Source organism: Petromyzon marinus, chromosome 23, assembly GCF_048934315.1.
Source record: "Petromyzon marinus isolate PM22_M1 ecotype Great Lakes invasive population chromosome 23, UKy_Petmar_22M1.pri1.0, whole genome shotgun sequence".
Lineage (NCBI taxonomy): Eukaryota > Metazoa > Chordata > Hyperoartia > Petromyzontiformes > Petromyzontidae > Petromyzon > Petromyzon marinus.
This window is the reverse complement of record NC_133689.1, coordinates 11,154,098-11,173,691: the sequence shown is the minus strand read 5'-3', so window position 1 is coordinate 11,173,691 and position 19,594 is coordinate 11,154,098. Positions and strand designations below refer to the sequence as shown.

General features: G+C 47.0%; 1 protein-coding gene across 1 annotated transcript; it reads left to right on the top strand.

Moving 5' to 3' along the window:
- The first annotated feature begins 6,879 nt into the window (after window positions 1-6,879).
- On the top strand, window positions 6,880-18,933 carry LOC142925658 (uncharacterized). Its single transcript, XM_076068890.1, has 3 exons — window positions 6,880-6,884; window positions 9,826-13,209; window positions 18,499-18,933. Exons 1-2 carry the CDS (start codon window positions 6,880-6,882, stop codon window positions 10,760-10,762), a joined length of 942 nt encoding a protein of 313 aa, XP_075925005.1. The 3' UTR covers window positions 10,763-13,209; window positions 18,499-18,933.
- The last annotated feature ends 661 nt before the right edge of the window (window positions 18,934-19,594 follow it).

Below are 19,594 nucleotides of genomic sequence, written 5' to 3'. Positions count from 1 at the left end.
CGTCATCAGGTGTGACAACCACAGCAAGACATATATATTTTTTTTTTTTCGCCTACGTGACTTTACCGAAAGAACCAAAGAATATGGATCCTTGCGGTCACGAAAACTTCAAATCTAGAATGTCGTCTCGTGTCTAGGACGCTCGTTAGTGCCGAACCAATGGGTGTGTGAAGGTTGAATGACTATTAAAACACAACGACCGAACATAATTAGCTCGAGCCGGATACGCCATGAAACAGCCTCGGGCTAATTCGTTTCCCATGGGACGTGCGTAGCGCTGCAAGCTTCGCAATGGAACTGCCCTCCTTGAGTGCTCGAGGTAGTGCCTTTTAATAAAAGCTGCGTGTACACAAGCACAAGCTAGCGTTGTTTATACTCCGAGTAGAGATGGCGGTCCGGTGTGTGTCACCTGGTGCGACGTGGGTCAGAAAAAAAAAATCGGCGTTGACAAAGAATTGTAAATGGGAGGAAAAAAGCCAAAAATTTGCACAAAGAAGCATTTCGAGATGCATGCTTGGAACTGAGAGGACATCCGCATAATATTAACAAGCCACAGGAGCTATGCGCTTTACCATCTATGTTTAAAACTAATTTCTTCAGAGTTTATGTTTGTGTTTAGTTTGTTGTCCTTCCCCCGCATCCTCCGATTACCACCGTTGGCTACGTACGGTGCGAAAGACGCTCAACATACATACATACATGTTGGAGACGTTATAAGATTGTTAATACAAATAAGTGGGCTTGGGCAAGAAGATGTTCGGGGAAGGGGTAATGGCCGGTGGTCAAGGACAATGACGGAGTGGCAGCCAAAGGATGGGAACACGCCCCAAGACAACATCTTCCGCGGAGATGGAACGATGAATTCAACTGGGGTGAAGGTGCTAGATAGATCAAGACCACGAGGGTTGGCGACGGATAGTGAAGGCCTTTCTCCAGCAGTGGATTGATCATCGCCGGTGATTATAGTGACCTGTCGTCCTTTGTGTGTCGCCCTTTGTTACATGGCGCTGTTGTGCTACAGGAGTGAGGTACTTCGTCCGTGGCAATTGGGATCAATACGCTAGCATGGGCCACTCGAGGTAGAATCGGCGATGCGCCAATTTTTGTTTTCCTATTTTTACTTTACCAGATAGGGCCCGCCTCGTTGAGCTACCGTTTGTCTGTTTATAGCGGACAAACACTCAAAACGCACGTTGCTTTTTACGGAGGAAAACACCGGGGGACCTGGAGAAAAATCCACGCGACCGCGGGGAGAGAGACACGCAAACTCCAAATATACAGCAGCAGGTGTCAGGGTCGGGATTGAACCCCCAACCTCCTGTATACCAGGCGAGGTAGTTAACATCTCACCACCGTGGCACCCCAATGCATCAGTCCTGGGAAGACAAACACATCCTGGGGTTATAGTGATAGCTACAATAGCTCCTTATGGGTCTCGCCTGCCTTAATAGAAGCTCACTAATGGCATTTCTTCTCTCTGGGCGGCGCAGTGGGAGAGTGAGAGGCTCGCAGTAGGAAGGTTGCCGGTTCAAATTCTGGTCGGTGGCTGACTCAGGCCCCTCATCTCTCGAGGGTCGATGCAAGGAAGTCCGCTGTGGAAAGACTCACCCCCGTCGTGGCAACGTGGAAATGTCGCCACTGTCTTAGCACTGTTAATATGAAGTCAGCGCTGCCCTATGATTGTTTGAGTTGGAAACCACTGTGGCTGTCAATGTTTTCCAACTCAGGTTGAAGGTTGTTTACGCATCAGCTCTGTCCGTCCATGGGGGGGGGAGGAGGATTATAAGTCTCGTAACGATGGTCCAATGCGAATGAACTAGAAGTTGTGTTGCCATTGGGGATTTACACGTGTGGGGGAAGTGTTACCTAATCCATGCGTTTGTAGTATTTTGCATTTTTTAAAAATAGAAATCCGTCCCAAATGTCCCTTCAAGGCAGATTGACGGCTCTGTAACAATGGCAGTGTCCGGAGGGAGTTGCCAGGTCTGATTATATGGAAAATTAATGTTACAAACAATCCACACTTCAATAGAGAGTTCCTGTAACTGTGCTGCACATTTGATGCTTCTGTGTAATATTTTTTTAAGGTGTGTGTTATTTAGCGATGGGCCATTTGTGGAGAGAGTGGAGCAGTTTCTTTACTCGAGCAGAGTATTCATGAGTAGCTCCGATTTGGCAGCGGAGTACTCGCTTAAAAGCAGTTGAGCGGCATGTTTTGATCAGCTGTGTAGAAGCTGCTAGGCCTGTCGCTCCATACGAAGCTCCTCGTTTTATCAATCGTAGGTTATCTCACCTCAGTGCTTAGAATCCGTGGAGGACCCCTTTACAGGAACGTCTGCGGAGGTTGGAAGCGTTCAGATTGGCCTGCCTACGATCCATCTTGGGGTTTATCCAGGACGGATTGTGTAAGCTCACAAATCTAGATTTGAAGCTTTCGTGACTGCAAGGATCCATACTCTTTGGTTCTATTCGGTAAAGTCACGTAGGTAAAAAATAAAACAACAAATATCACGACGTTTGAAGCTCTGTTGTCCCGACAGTTCTGTTCCTTCACCTGAAGAAGGCTACTTGTGTTGTGGCCGAAACGTCGTGATTTTTGCTGTTTTATTTTTTACCTACGTGACTTTACCGAATAGAACCAAAGAGTAAAGCTCACAAATCCCATATTAGTGAGCTCCGGCAGGCTGTGAGTCATGTAGTCAGCATGGCCCAGCCACCGCATGCCCAAGCAGCTTCAGTTTGGTTCAATAGAGGGGGCTCAACGGGCACGGCACGGGCTGGAGAAGAGATGGGCAGATATGGTGCAGTGGTGTGTGGAGCTTAGCGGACTTGCCGATGACTGGTACCAACGGTGTCAAGCTCGGCCTGTGGAGCAGGCTCATGAAGGACGCCACTGAGCAGTCTGTGGTGCATCTTCTTGGTTCTTTCGGTAAAGTCACGTAGAATGGAAATAAAATAATAAAAATAAAGCATAATGAAATAAAACTTATTTATTTTATTATATTTTATTTGTATTATTTTATTTCCATTCTACGTGACTTTACCGAAACAACCAAGAAGATGAATCCCTGCAGTCACGAAAGCTTTAAATCGAAATTCAGTTTGTGGTAGTTGCCTTCCAACACCAACGGATGAAGGGGGAGGCGCCATGCTCACGACAACGAGCAGAGCGCTGGGCGGATAAAGTGGAAAAAGTTGGGATAGGTCGTGCATCTTCTAGTCATCTCCCACCTCCGATTAGCACGGTTGGCTATGTACGGTGCAAAAGAAGTTCAACGTACATACATCTCAAAATTATCTGGGTTGTGTCCTGTGACCTGCCAGCAAGAGCCTTCCACAGTTCACGTGGCCTCAAAGTGTACGGAGCCTGGCATTAGCACTGTGGTGATGTCACCGTTCACGGTCTGTGTAAGACAGTCTGTGTAAGACGGTCTGTGTAAGACGGTCTGTGTAAGACTCTCTGTGTAAGACTCTCTGTATAAGACTCTCTGTGTAAGACGGTCTGTACTCTTTGGTTCTATTCGGTAAAGTAACGTAGGTAAAAAATAAAATAACAAAATTCACGACGTTTCGGCCACAACACTAGTGGCCTTCATCAGGTGAAGGGACCATGCTGTTATGAGGACAGCGTTGGAGTGAAAACAGCCAAGCCCAGGTCGCATCCTTTAAGCTGTGTGGGAGGAAGCAAAACGCTTTGACAAAGGAATTAGCATAAAAATGAGCACGATGTACGTAGGAGGTGCAGGGGCCATGATGGACCAGGAGCGGGTGGGGACCATGACGGACCAGCAGCGGGGTGGAGTGAGTGAGTGGAGGGAGTGAGTGAGTGGAGTGAGTGAGTGGAGTGAGTGAGTGGAGTGAGTGAGTGAGTGGAGTGAGTGAGTGGAGTGAGTGGAGTGAGTGAGTGGAGTGAGTCAGTGAGTGAGTGGAGTGAGTGAGTGGAGTGAGTGGAGTAGAGTGAGTGGAGTGAGTGAGTGGAGTGGAGTGAATGAGTGAGTGGAGTGAGTGGAGTGAGTGAGTGGAGTGAGTGGAGTGGAGTGAGTGGAGTGAGTGAGTGGAGTGCGTGAGTGGAGAGAAATAAGCAGCTGTGAAAGTTTGGAATACCACTACTTGAAATTTTTGTTACTGTACCATGAAAATTAGTTTAATGTTTGGTTTGATTTAGAACATCTTTCCAATGATTGCTTAATTTGAAACCATCCTCTCGGTTGAAATTGTGTCTGTGTTTGGAAATCTGAATTGCCTCGTGGATAAATGTCTGATAAAAACCCGTGGGTTTGCAAAGAACCTTGGTATCGGAGAAAACTATATCGTGATCACCCACAGCGTTGTAACAGTGGTCAGCTACGGAAGAAGAATTTGTTCTGCCGTGTTTCAAATCTGATTTGTGCTCGCGAATTCGGTCAGAGACATGTCGCTTCGTCTCCCCGATATAGCAATCACCACAAGTGCAGCTCAATTTGTAAACCCCGGGGTACTGTAAGTCAGGAACAACATCCTTCACGGATGGGATCAGGTCACGGATTTTGTGTACTGTATTGAACCGGACCAGGATCTTGTGTTTGTTTAGAATTTTGGAGATCTTTTTCGTAACGCCTGCTATATATGGTAGTGTGATGGTTTTGACCGGAGTATCAAGTGGTTGTTTCTGTATGGAGGAAGGAACAGCTTGGCGGATGGTACGGTCAGAGTATCTGTTTCTCTTGAGGGCCAGGTGTACATGTTTAAATTCACTGGTCAGGTGGTGTTGGTCCGAAATGCAATGTGCCCTGTGGTATAACGTTTTGATGAGATAATTATTTTGAGCTGGGTGGTGGTGGGAATCAGGTTTCAAGTAGGAATCTGTGTGGGTGGGTTTCCTGTAGACAGAATGCCCCAGTGAGCCATCAGGTCTCCTCTCAAACAGAACATCCAAAAATCACGACAGAACATCCAAGATGTTCTGTCGTGATTTTTGTTATTTTATTTTTTTACCTACGTGACTTTACCGAATAGAACCAAAGAGTATGGATCCTTGCAGTCACGAAAGCTTCAAATCTACAAGACGGTCTGTGTAAGACGGTCTGTGTAAGACTCTCTGTGTAAGACTCTGTGTAAGACTCTCTGTGTAAGACGTTCTGTGTAAGACTCTCTGTGTAAGACTCTCTGTATAAGACTCTCTGTGTAAGACTCTCTGTATAAGACTCTCTGTGTAAGACGGTCTGTGTAAGACGGTCTGTGTAAGACGGTCTGTGTAAGACTCTCTGTTTAAGACGGTCTGTGTAAGACTCTCTGTGTAAGACTCTCTGTATAAGACTCTCTGTGTAAGACGGTCTGTGTAAGACTCTCTGTGTAAGACGATCTGTGTAAGACTCTCTGTATAAGACTCTCTGTGTAAGACTCTCTGTGTAAGACTCTCTGTATAAGACGGTCTGTGTAAGACTCTCTGTGTAAGACTCTCTGTGTAAGACTCTCTGTGTAAGACGGTCTGTGTAAGACTCTCTGTGTAAGACTCTCTGTGTAAGACTCTCTGTATAAGACTCTGTGTAAGACTCTCTGTATAAGACTCTCTGTGTAAGACGGTCTGTGTAAGACTCTCTGTGTAAGACGATCTGTGTAAGACTCTCCGTATAAGACGGTCTGTGTAAGACGGTCTGTGTAAGACGGTCTGTGTAAGACTCTGTATAAGACGTTCTGTGTAAGACTCTGTGTAAGACTCTCTGTGTAAGACTCTCTGTATAAGACTCTCTGTGTAAGACGGTCTGTGTAAGAAGCCCTCGCGAGAACACCAGGGGGCCAATACTCCCTCTCCTCTCCTGTCCCGCAGCCCCCTTGTCTCATCCATTCACTTTACGTGTTGCGCCAAAGGGGAAGGAGAGAATTAAAAAGAAAATTCCCCTCACCAGTTGACAATGGATGGAAAGTTGACGGTGGTGGAAAGCTGCCCCCCCCCCCACCCCATTGCTGATGGAAAAACAACTCCCAACAAGCCTTGGGCGAAGAGCTAAGAAATCTTGGCTTTTCGCACAATGTCACTGCAAGCTGCTCGTGCAACGAAGCAACGCAGACGTTAAAGATGTGTGTGTGTGTGAATGATGCTTGCTGTTTGTGACAATGAAGAATGCACCACGAGACTTGATGAAGCCTTCCTGTCTGACTCCCAGAGCAATGATGAATTTTAACTATCACTCATTTCTCATAGACTTGTGCCTCAAGGCAAATTCATGCTTTGAAATATTGTATTTTATTAACGTGACAAGACTGCTCAGAAAAAAAACCCAACACTAACATTAAAAGCAATCATATTAATGATTTTAGACAAATGCAGAGAAGAATCAGGTTTCAATCCTCTTGAAGTTACATCTCCGCAAGTAAAATGATTTGCTGTTATCCTGTAGTAAAGTAGATTAGATTATCTTGAAACATCCAGTTAGTTTAACACGTAGGCTTACGCGAGCAATATCATCCATAATACTGGTTTTATTTTTGGGGTTAGATCGTACACACCGGTGTGCCGTACTAGTAACGAATCGGCACGTTCTGTTTACGTGACAAACCTTACTATTTGGCTGTGTCGGGTGGTGGCGGGTTTAACGACACAACATTTATATATTTACGCGATCTAACCCCAAAAAAATACCTGTGTTATGGATATTTTTGTTTAATGTCAGAGTTCCCTCAACAAACCCCTCTGTAGAATATAAAACTGACATCGTGAGGGCCGCCTGTGAGGGTCATAGAAAAGCATGGCACTGTCCTGAACGTTCTAGCTTCATGGGTGAGCCTTTGGGGAAGGGTTGCGGGGAGTGGAGAAAGCAACGAAGAGGGGATTGATGAACGAGGGAACTTGGACAGAAGTGAAGGGAGATTTTCGAGGGAGGAGAGAAAGCTGTGAGGGCGATGGCGTGAGCGCGGGGCCATTGCGCGGGGATAACCGAGGGAAGGAGTGTGTAAGAAATGAGTGTGTGAGAAACGAGTGTGTAAGAAATGAGCGTGTAAGAAATGAGTGTGTAAGAAATGAGTGTGTGAGAAACGAGTGTGTAAGAAACGAGTGTGTAAGAAACGAGTGTGTAAGAAATTAGTGTGTAAGAAATTAGTGTGTAAGAAACGAGTGTGTACGAAATGAGTGTGTAAGAAATGAGTGTGTAAGAAACGAGTGTGTACGAAATGAGTGTGTAAGAAATGAGTCTGTAAGAAATGGGTGTGTAAGAAATGAGTGTGTAAGAAATGGGTGTGTACGAAATGAGTGTGTAAGAAACGAGTGTGTAAGAAATGAGTGTGTAAGAAATGGGTGTGTAAGAAATGAGTGTGTAAGAAATGGGTGTGTACGAAATGAGTGTGTGAGAAATGGGTGTGTAAGAAATGAGTGTGTGAGAAACGAGTGTGTAAGAGTGGACGTGTGGGGTGAAGACTGCTGGACAATAAAGTACCTATTCTAGATTTAAAGCTTTCGTGACTGCAAGGATCCATACTCTTTGGTTCTATTCGGTAAAGTCACGTAGGTAAAAATATTGTTATTTTATTTTTACCTACGTGACTTTACCGAATAGAACCAAAGAGTATGAATAAAGTACCTCTCACACGTGGACTCAATTTACATGTCTGCATACATGCAGAGACCCGAGCATATTTATACATTGCAATACTGTATGTGTACACAGTACGCATAAATATGCATGTACATATATTTACGCAATCATATGTATGTCTACATATCTACATCCATCCATACGTATGTCTACATGCATATTTATACGTACTGTATACATACACAGTATTTCAATACTCTGGCATCTCGCGTCTGACCGGAATACAGGGAACATTCGACTTAGAAACTTTTAGAGATACGAACAAACCTGGTTCGTATGTCCAGTTGCCTGTTCGGACCGAGAGTCGAAAGTTCAACCAACCCCACGCAATAGATGGGGATGGTGACATCTACATTTGTGTAACATGAAGGACCAGTGGCATCTACATCTGCAGAACGTGAAAAACCAGTGGCATCTACATCTACGTTACAGGAAGAACCAGTGGCATCTACAACACGTTTGTAATCGACATGAGTGAAGTTGGACTTACGAACAAATCCACTTACGAACAGACCTCTGGAATCTAACTCGTTCGTAAGTCGATGAGTCCCTGTAAAAAGCTAGGACACCGAGACTCAACCAGGACGCATGGAAGCCCCTCCCTCAATCAGCCCCATCCAATATGCCTGCCCACGCAGTGAGCGGATTATCTCTCATTCTGATGTTGACCTCCGCCGACTGCTCATAGACACCCAACCACTGCCACAATAACCCGGCCCACGATTCAGGTAAGGTCGGCCCACTGCTCGGGTAGCCCCGCCTACTGCTCAGGTGAGGCCGGCCCACTGCTCGGGTAGTCCCGCCCACAACTCAGGTAAGGCCGGCCCACTGCTCTGGTAGCTCCGCCTACTGCTCAGGCAAGGCCGGCACCACCGCTCGGGTAGCCCCGCCCACTGCTCAGGTAAGGCCGGCCCACCGCTCGGGTAGCCCCGCCCACTGCTCAGGTAAGGCCGGCCCACCGCTCGGGTAACCCCGCTCACGACTCAGATAAGGCCGGCCCACCGCTTTGGTAGCTCCGCCTATACTGCTCAGGTAAGGCCGGCCCACCCATCGGGTAGCCCCGTCCACCCATCGTGTAGCCCCCGTCCTTTGCCTGTATCACCAGTCAAGCATTGGGGTCACGACATTTTAAAAGTGTGGCAAACACAAAATAACTCCCGATTTTCACGAAAGCTTTGGGTGAGACCGGCAGGACAGTGAACCCGCGACGTTTGACAATCTTTACTCAGACTCTGCAAACACCACCCAGCCCTGGAAGCCCCGACACACACAGCACGCGTGCTGTGCCACATGCCCTTACTATAGGGGAGCTTTTCATCGCTGCGCGTGGACTCGGAGTTGACAGAACCTGGCGCGGGACCCGCATGGCGATGTCACCGATGCCCGCGGATGAATGGGTCGTCTTGTTGCTGTGTGTGTGTGTGACTTGTAATGGGGGAGCGGTGGCGCAACGGTTAGCGCACCGCGCCGCGAACCTGGGCCACCCGAGTTCGTTTCCCGTTCACGGCCACAAACACCGCTCGGCCTCAAATGAGTACCTAGCGCGGTGTGTCACCATCGCCAATGGGGGGGGGGGGGAGACAAAGGCGGCCGGGGCCGTGGTGTTGGCCACCCACCCCCTCGTGGTACCGTGCTAGTCCTTCAAAGACGCTGCTCGCTAACAGCACTCGCCCCTACAGTCTGTTAATGCCATACGGGGTGGGGGGGTGGGGGGTTGTGAATCTTAGCCTCTGCGTGATCTGTAATGCCAGCCGTGGGGGCAAAAGGCGCGTGTGGGTGTCAACTCAGAGAGTCTTGCACGCCATGGAGACAGAGGAGCGGCCCAATGTTGTCGTGCCCAGCAAAGCAGAGGAACTCAGCTGACGCCGACCCTCAACACGCGCAGGGTGTTTCAATAAACACCCGGCAATTTTTTTTTTAAATCAAAAGTCATGCAACGCAAAGCCAACGTCTCGATGTTTTCGAACCAGCTTTGGGTCGCCCACCCAGTGCCGGATGACGCTAGTTCGGGGCCAGTAGCAAATGGTGTTATAAAGGGAGCCTAAATAAACATTGGGGAAAAAAACCGCATAAATATTAAAACACAAATGTTTAACTTGCATAGTAAAGTAATTATATTTTTTCATTTGCTATACAGCCAGATAATACGACCAATCGCTAACCTTAAACACCCGGTCGTTCATAAACGTTGAGCAAGTGCAGAATCACTGAACCGGAATTTATAGCTTGAAAGCATTTAGCGCGGGGCCCTATAAAGTGCGGGACGTGTAGCAGCTACATTTGTAGATACTTTTGTAGTAGTAGTAGCTACATTTGTAGTAGTAGTAGCTACATTTGTAGATACTTTTGTAGTAGTAGTAGCTACATTTGTAGTAGTAGTAGCTACATTTGTAGATATTTTTGTAGTAGTAGTAGCTACATTTGTAGTAGTAGTAGCTACATTTGTAGATACTTTTGTAGTAGTAGTAGCTACATTTGTAGTAGTAGTAGCTACATTTGTAGTAGTAGTAGCTACATTTGTAGATACTTTTGTAGTAGTAGTAGCTACATTTGTAGTAGTAGTAGCTACATTTGTAGATACTTTTATAGTAGTAGTAGCTACATTTGTAGTAGTAGTAGCTACATTTGTAGATACTTTTGTAGTAGTAGTAGCTACATTTGTAGTAGTAGTAGCTACATTTGTAGATACCTTTATAGTAGTAGTAGCTACATTTGTAGTAGTAGTAGCTACATTTGTAGATACTTTTGTAGTAGTAGTAGCTACATTTGTAGTAGAAGTAGCTACATTTGTAGATACTTTTGTAGTAGTAGTAGCTACATGTGTAGTAGTAGTAGCTACATTTGTAGATACTTTTGTAGTAGTAGCTACATTTGTAGTAGTAGTAGCTACATTTGTAGATACTTTTGTAGTAGTAGTAGCTACATTTGTAGTAGTAGTAGCTACATTTGTAGATACTTTTGTAGTAGTAGTTACATTTGTAGTAGTAGTAGCTACATTTGTAGATACTTTTGTAGTAGTAGTAGCTACATTTGTAGTAGTAGCAGCTACATTTGTAGATACTTTTGTAGTAGTAGTAGCTACATTTGTAGTAGTAGTAGCTACATTTGTAGATACTTTTGTAGTAGTAGTAGCTACATTAGTAGTAGTAGCTACATTTGTAGATACTTTTGTTACGAGGATAATCCGGCACTGAGTCTCCCCCGTGCCCAACACAACTGCGACTGTTTGTCATTCAGCAGTCGCCGCTGGAGGCCGTGGAGATCGTCTTCTTATTGTTCTGCTCATTTATCTCTGCATGGAATCCATCGCTCGTGGCTAGTTTTGAATCTCACTTCCGTTCATTGCGTCCGAAATGCATTTTCTTGAAACTATGTATATGTAAAGGACTTATTCATTGTGTAACCTCTCCGTGAGGAGGATACAAACTAGAATAGTTTTTTTTCATTTTACCAGGTAAGGCCCACTGAGCTGTATAGCTCTTTTTCAGAAGCGACCTGGCTGTCACAAATGATAGCTCAACGAAGTGGGTCATCGCGTGGAAATGTACAGCAGCACAAAGACTCTAAACGCGTGTTAGTTCTCATTGTGGAGGGAAAAACTGGGGGACACAGAGAAAAATGCACGCGACCACGGGAAGATAATTCAAACTCCAAATACACAGCAGACATCGTCAGGGTCGGGATGGAACTCACGACCTCCTGAATACTAGGCGAGGTAGTTAACATTCCACCACACGTGACACCTGATGACCTGCGGAGAACCAAGGTTCTCTTTTAAAACAGCTGACGGCTGATTTTTTTGAAACCGCATCTACAAATAAACTCAAATTATAACAATAGGTTTTACCCTATTCTGGCAATAAAACAGGTTTTAAGATGTTAAAACACCAGACAAAATCATTTTTCAAGGAATCCTGTCGACATCAACCACACGTACTTGTGGTGAACATGCAAATATAAAACATGCTCTAATAATATATATGGCATTGCCTTTGAAACGGATTGGTCCACACCAGAGACAGCTTTCTTTTGAGCCTCGTCTCAAAGTGTTCGACGAGAGAACGCTAAAAGGCGAGCAGCACCAAGACAACGCCACTCTCAGGACATTTATATCTCGGGGTGAGCAGCTACAATATGGGACCTTTCTGGCCAATATATATAAAAAAAACTCAAATTGATAACGTTTTTACGCGTTCATTTTTTGCCGTCCTATCGTGAATCCAAACAACTTGTATTTATATAAACCGGACATGTTTGAATACAGCGGCGAATTTGGTGACAGCTGGCAAGTGACTTAGCCTTAATAAACCAACGACGCATCAACACAACGCTGCAAACCAATGGGCGATTTCAGACTGTGCTTGGCCGATGCTTGCAGTAACCTAAGCAGCAGATGGGGCTAGCGTGTTCTCCACGCAGTGCAGTGAGGGTACGTGCTTCTGTCAGGCGATGTTGGGCGTCAACGGTTTAGCTCTTGAGTTTGTGTGGCAAGTTTGGTTTTTATTCTCATTTGTGACCAGTGCCGGATTATCCTAGCAGCAAAAGTAGCTGCAGATGTAGCTGCTACGGGCCCCGCACTTTCAAGGGCCCCGCGCTAAATGCTTTCAAGCTATAAATTCCGGTTCAGTGATTCTGCACTTGCTCTGTTACTATAGTACTATACTGCCTTCAACATTTATGAACGACTGGGTGTTTAAGTTTATCGATTTGTCGTATTATCTGGCTGTATAGCAAATGAAAAAAAAGACAATTACTTTGCTATGCAAGTAAAAAATTGGTGTTTTAAAATGTATGTGTTTATTTATTTATCTTGGGCCCATTTATAACATCATTTGATACAGGCCCCGCACTAGCTTAATCCGGCACTGTCTATTACTCAAGTACTATACTGCCTTCAACTTTTATGAACGACTGGGTGTTTCAGGTTAGATGTCGTATTATCTGGCTGAATAGCAAATGAAAAAATACAATTACTTTACTATGCAAGTAAACAATGTGTGTGATAATAGGTTTTCCCCCTTTTTCTGGCAACAAAACAGCTGTGTTAAGATGTTAAAACACCAAACTGAAACCTTTTACAAGGAACCATGTCTGCATTAACCGCAATACTTGTGGTCAGAATGCACACACACAAAAAAATAATACTCTGCGATAACATTTATGTGCTTTTATATTTATGGGGTTTCGTTTTATAATTTAGGGCCGCTTTATATGCTACATATTCTACAGGCCCCGCCCGAGCTTAATCAGTCACTGGGGCCCGTGCCCAGGCAAATGCAATCGTGTTCATCCTGCCAGCACTGCCACCCTTCAACCACTGCCTCTTCGTAACCTGGCGCCTGAGCCCCCACTTCCAAGGGGAACCCCCCCCCCCCCCCCCCCCGGTGCAGTGTCACCGACTGCGCGGCTCGGTGGCTACGCCGAGCCGCTGCTGCTTCGACGGACGGCGACCGACCGCTACAACGCCCAAACCTCAACAACACCAACAGCAGCAGCAGCAGATTCATGGCCAAGATGCCGCTGAGGGCGGCCCGGTGACGCTGTCTTCGAGTCCAGCAACGGGGCAGCGTGGACCACACATACAGCGGGTGGTGCGGTCACGTGTCACAACATGGGTGCCGGCAAGGCAGCAGTACAGCAAGTAGGTTTCCAAATGCTAGCTCTGCATTTTCAAATGCTTTGCGGGTTTTCCCTCTACTCACGATTGAACAAACACAAAAGGGCTTGAGGTGGCCGGGGCAGGGCCACGCCGAACGAGTCTTGGGTCTCGGTGAGGCTTTCCCGGAAGAACATTTGACATTGTCTCATCCTTCGAGGTCCTGAGAGAGCTAACGGGGAGGACTTTGGGGTTCTTCTCGCAACACACGGAGAAGATTGGCGCATATAATAGAGTTATACCCCAATAATCTGTTTTAAATACTATTCTCCATGCTTAATTGATTTGAGAAATCAATTGAAAAAAGGTAATAATACATTGTAGCCCACTGTCACTCCACTGCTGGATGAGGATCTCCCCACGCCGTGCGGGTCATGGCAATAATTTGACCGAAAACTTGGCAGGACCCTCCTGAAAAAAAGAGAGTCCTCAGACTCAGTGAGGCTCTCCTGGTGAAACGAGCCGAGTAATAACTTCATCATGCTGGTCAGTGGGGGGGGTGGTGAAGACGTCGAGCGTCATAAGATAGTGCAGTCGATTTTTCTGCACTGCACTCTGCCCCCATATCAGCCCTATAACACCTATCATGCACGATGGTCGCCTATCTAAGCGCTGTGCAAATTATGAAATCCTTTTTTTCACCATATTAACAGACCTCGATTTCCCGTTGATTGGGTTTTCAGCAGCAACTTTGGCCTAATTAACCAGGCGATGTCTCTCTTGGCTTATTGTGATTTGATATGAGTGTCTGTTTGGAGAAAAATTTACCAGGAGTGAATCAATCCACAGAAGCGGAATTTTGGCGAGCCATCGAACAAAGATGGTCGCCGCATCGCGCACTTTTAAGATGCGCTTCTGCGGCTGTCTGGAACGCTCTTCCTTCCGATATTATCTTCGTCTGTTCCCTTCTATATGCTCGTTATCGATGATGGAGCCCAAACTAATTTCCGCCATGGTTCTCTTTCGCTACTCACTCTTAATCCTGGGGTCCTCCGGGTTTTCCCTCTACATTTAGACTCAAAATGCACTTAGAGTATTTGGCTGCTATATATTTCCGCATGATAAGCTACTTTGTTGATCTATTATTTGTGGCCAGGTCGCTGCTGAAAAAGGGCTTTATAGCTCAGTGGGCCTTACCTGGTATAATAAAAAAAATATAGTAAACAGTATTAGGAAGCCAATGGAGCGATGCACTTTGAAATCTAGATCGAAAACTCATTTCGTTAGAACTACTTTTTGTCTGTATTTTGTTGTCCTTCCCCCACACCTCTGGTTAGCACGGTCCGCTACGTACGTGCAAACGAAGTTCAACAAACACATACACACACATAAAGCTTTTACTTAATGGGTTTTTATTGTTCCGCGGCCCTACCCTGGCCAAACGTCAGAGCGGAGTGCTCTGCGTGCCGAGGGCATTCACGTCGCTCCACCGCGCCCCCCGGGCTCCTGCGCGCTTCCAATCAGCTACGTTGTTCTTTTCATCGTTTGTCACGACGTCCGCGTTGTGCCCCGCCTGATCGCAGGTCAGATCGTGAGATCAGAGGCAGACTTGGCAAAAAGTAACGTGCGATTAGGAACCGGCTTGCGTGCGGCGGCGGCGGTGGTGGTGGTGGTGGTGGGATGTTATGTCTGCTTGATAGATGTATCACGGATGTGAGCCACTTGCCACCTTCGCATAGGTGGCGGTACAGCAAGGAGGTTGATGCGCTATCTGCGCGGGGTTTGTTTTTGCGTGCACGTTTTCTCCAGACGCGCTGGTATTCTCCCGCAAAGTGCATACATCGGTTGGCTACGTATGGTGCGAAAGAAGTTCAACATACATGTCCAAAAGCAGCCTATAGATCACTCTCCTTAAAGATACTCAGTGAGGGTTTCCTGGCTAAATAAAACTGAAACAATATAATAATATAACAAGCTGGAATGCCAATTTATTAGCGCTCAGAAAACAGATAGCGATACAGGACTCTTCTACTTACGAACGAGTTAGGTTCCAGATGTCTGTTAGTAAGTCGATTTGTTAATAAATCCAACCTTACTCCTGTCGACCAAACATGTTGTATGGCATGTACACTAAACACGGGGGATGGCTTTACAAGTTGTATAATCTGTAGATGTAGATGCCACTGGTTCTTCACGTTCTGCAGATGTGGATGTCACTGGTTCTTCACGTTCTGCAGATGTAGATGCCACTGGTTCTTCACATTCTGTAGATGTAGATGCCACTGGTTCTTCACGTTCTGCAGATGTGGATGTCACTGGTTCTTCACGTTCTGCAGATGTAGATTCCACTGGTTCTTCACGTTCTGCAGATGTAGATGCCACTGGTTCTTCACGTTTTGCAGATGTAGACGCCACTGGTTCTTCACGTTCTGCAGATGTGGATGTCACTGGTTCTTCACGTTCTGCAGATGTAGATGCCACTGGTTCTTCACGTTCTGCAGATGTAGATGCCACTGGTTCTTCACGTTTTGCAGATGTAGACGCCAATGGTTCTTCACGTTCTGCAGATGTGGATGTTACTGGTTCTTCACGTTCTGAAGATGTAGATGCCACTAGTTGTTCACGTTCTGCAGATGTAGATGCCACTGGTTCTTCACGTTCTACAGATGTAGATGCCACTGGTTCTTCACATTCTGCAGATGTAGATGCCACTGGTTCTTCACGTTCTGCAGATGTAGATGCCACTGGTTGTTCATGTTCTGCAGATGTAGATGCCACTGGTTGTTCATTTTCTGCAGATGTAGATGCCGCCGGTTCTTCACGTTCTACAGATGTAAATGCCACTGGTTCTTCACGTTTTATAGATGTAGATGCTAATTCACTTTGGGGTTCGTGGTTTCCTCTCTACTTTCCTGAAAAACTTACCAAAAGATGTCTGCACAGTTGCTCTCTTCGCAAATCAACTTGTAACAGGCATTACCATCGTGAACAGCTGCAACTTGACATGCGTATCTCTGAAAATTCGTAAGTGGAATGTTCGTAAGTAGAGAAATCCCAATATATGTTTACTTGACCAGGTAACAACAACAATTGCCACTGCGTCGCGATGACGTTACCACCACTATGAGATAACCAAGCAAGATATTGAGACGCGTTTCTCTTTTAAGAGAACTGAGAAAACGTCAGAACAATGTGAGCGTTTGTCATGCTCCATTCTGCTTTCAACGTCTGTGATATGCGCCTTCATCAACCCGCACTGACCAGAGTGGTGAAGTATGGTCAAATAACACCCACGATGCGTGTGGCACGTGTAGGACCTCATCCAGCAATGGATTGACAAAAGGGCTGTTCATATACTCTACATACACACATTTATTTCATACATGTTTATTATATTGAGTTACCAATCTGCCCCCAAAACTAAAGGGTTGTGGGAATTGACTTTCGCAAGCTGAGCGGCGGGTTTCGTGACGATCGCTTTATGGGTTTTGTAGCCTTCACGATAAACATGCAAAGTGTCCACAGACAGACGGACGGGACAACATCGGGCCTGGATTCAACGTCTCGGGCGAGGCAATCGGCACGCCCATTGGCCACCCGTGAAATGTTGCCACATCTAAAGTTAACATTTGCAGAGAGCCACAAGTCGAATTTTACCACCACTTACCCGCGCTCCTTGTCTTAGACAAATCATTATTATTATGCAACCTGTGCTTCGGGAAAAAATAAATCTCGTGAAAGTGTCACTTTTTTTTATTATAACCGCCATGGGCTTTGTGTTGTACAGCCTGCGGCCGCAACCCCTAACTGCACCACCGAAACTTGCTGCTTATCAAGCCCTGTACCTCCCCCCGCCCACCCGCCACTGGCCACAATAACCCCGCTAAAACGCGCACTAAAAACAGGACGGAGAACAACGCCTTTGCCGCTCTCTCGACGGCCACGAACGCGACGCACGAGGGAAGTGGTGAGACCCGAGTCAGCCACGCGTGGAATGGGCCAATAATCCCGCAGCTGAATCGAGCGGGGCAGGGTTCAGGGTCGCTCGTGGGAGCCGTGCAAGCGAATGTCTGTGGACCCGAGGAAGGGAAAACGCCCAATGTTTAATGCGATCTTAGGCCCCAGAACAACTGGCACTTTTTGGCTGTGCCTGATCACCACGCGCCCGACCTCGTCAGCCTGGATAAGCGCTTGGATGGGCGGTGACCACCACCATGCACAAAGAGGTGCTGGAGGCTGCTGTTGGGGCTGCGTTGTGGCCAGCAGCGGGCAGTGCAGCACAATCCATTGTTGTAATGCACTTTCTGTGCTCCCCGCTTTCTCAAACTCGCACTGACCAGAGTGGTGAAGTGTGGTCAAATAACCCCAATGACCTTCCCATGATCCCCTCGCCGATGACCTCCCTATGACCTTCCCATGACCTCCACATGCCCCCCAATGACACCCTCATGACCCCCTCTTGACCTCCCCATGACTTCCCTACGATCTCCCTATGACCTCCCCATGACCTCCCCATGACCCACGTGGCATTCAAGAGCCGCATGGTTCACAGGGCTATACCTAATAAATAAACTGAACCGATGACACCCCCATGACCCACCTGCCATGGGGTGGCCCTCATCCAGCAGTGGATTGAGATGACGGGCTGTGCGTGGAGGCGGGGTTGGTGGGTCACGCAGATGTAATTTGCGTACGTGAGACTCCTAAGCTGCTGGCTCGTGAGCTGGACAAGACCTGGCAGTCCAGCAAATAGTTTAACGAACGAACGAACTCGTGCGGCTTATACCCTCCTACGTGTGGGGTGCATAAACACAGGGATTGGTTTCTCACGGTCGTGTGGTCAGAGTCCTCACATTCCCGATGAAACAAATGCCAGTTTCACGGATTGCGAAATTTGGTGACGGACGAGCTGCCGAAGAGTTTCGGTGGCCTCTGCCTGCAGGGGTCCACAATTTCCCCCCACCCCCCCCCCCCCTGAGCCACCTTCTGCAGTCCATTTGGGGCCGTCCATAAATGACGTCACGCGATTTTGGACGATTTTTTACCCCCCGTCTTCGTCACACGACGTCACAAAGCTCTGCCCCCCCCCCCCAAAACCATATTTCCATTTTTGAAAATAAAACACGCTTCAAATCGCTTTAAACTATTGTCATTGTAGTGCGTATTTCATGTGGCGCTGCACTCTGATGTTGTTATAACAATTAGTGCTGTTATAACAATTATATATTTATTTAAAGTTGCGCGTTTTGATGTGACGTCATATTTCTCACCCCCCCCCCCCCCCCCCGTCGTCACACATCGTCACAAATGTCTGACCCCCCCCCCACCCCCCAGGTGGTCACTGAGAACTCTTGCCGGATCACCGGCGTGGTTCGTGTTGCGGATTCACCCTGGGGGTGGGTAGGGGAGGGTCACTCGCACTCTGCTGCTGCTGCTCCTCACTCGTCGAGGGCTTCGGTGAGGAAGTGACCACCGCCTAAGGGCGCATCGCCCGATTCAGCGTCGCGAAACTATCGGGACTGTTACGGTTTCTAAAAACAAAAGCCTCGTTTAAAAAAAAATAATAACTTAGTTTTTAAACTTGCTTTTAATTAGGATTCTGTTAATGTGTTGTTATTTTTTTTTATCATGCCTTTGCTAGAAATGTGTTACACCGTGATTACATTTTGCATACAATTTCACGTTTATTGTTCACGGCTGTAACAAGCACCGTGCATTGCATTTTATTTTGCACGAAGAGTGCTATGGAAATAAAGTTTGATTGATTGATTTGCGCCGTGCGATCGGCATTGTCCGCGTTTCTGTTTAAATCCACGCCATCCCTCCCCATGGCCCGCTCACCATCGCGTGCCGCCGACTGCTACGAATGTTCTCAAGTGCATCGACCTTCTCACGCAACCAACTCAGGTAGTAATTAAAGACCCCTGAGCACTCCGCGGCTACTTCCCGCACCGAGGGTGCAACCAGCTCGCGGTCGTCTGCGTGTGCTGAGCGCATTTAAAACAAATGACGAAGATCCCCCGTGTAGCCTTTAACGGACTGTTAGGGCAAGTGCTGTGTGAGTGAGCACCTGTGAAGACCGGCACGGCACACGGTGGGGTGGTGTGGCCAGAACCACGCCTCGCCACCTTTGTCTCCCCAGGAGAGGTTCAGATATTCGCCAGCGATGTTGGTCACGAGCGGGACTCGAACTCTGGTGGGCGGGTTCGTAGCGCAGCGCGCTGACCGCTGCACCGCCGCTCCCCAAAACGTTAAAAAACCATCACGGGCACGCAGAGACCCGGCGAGTGATCATAGAGCTACCAGCGGGTGTGGCGGATGAACACGCAGCGCTTAATAGTGAATCGTCATGGACATTCAGCAACGTTGCAATCCACTGCTGGATGAAGGCCCCTCTCCCGTGCCGTGTCTGTCGGGGATTTGTTTGGGC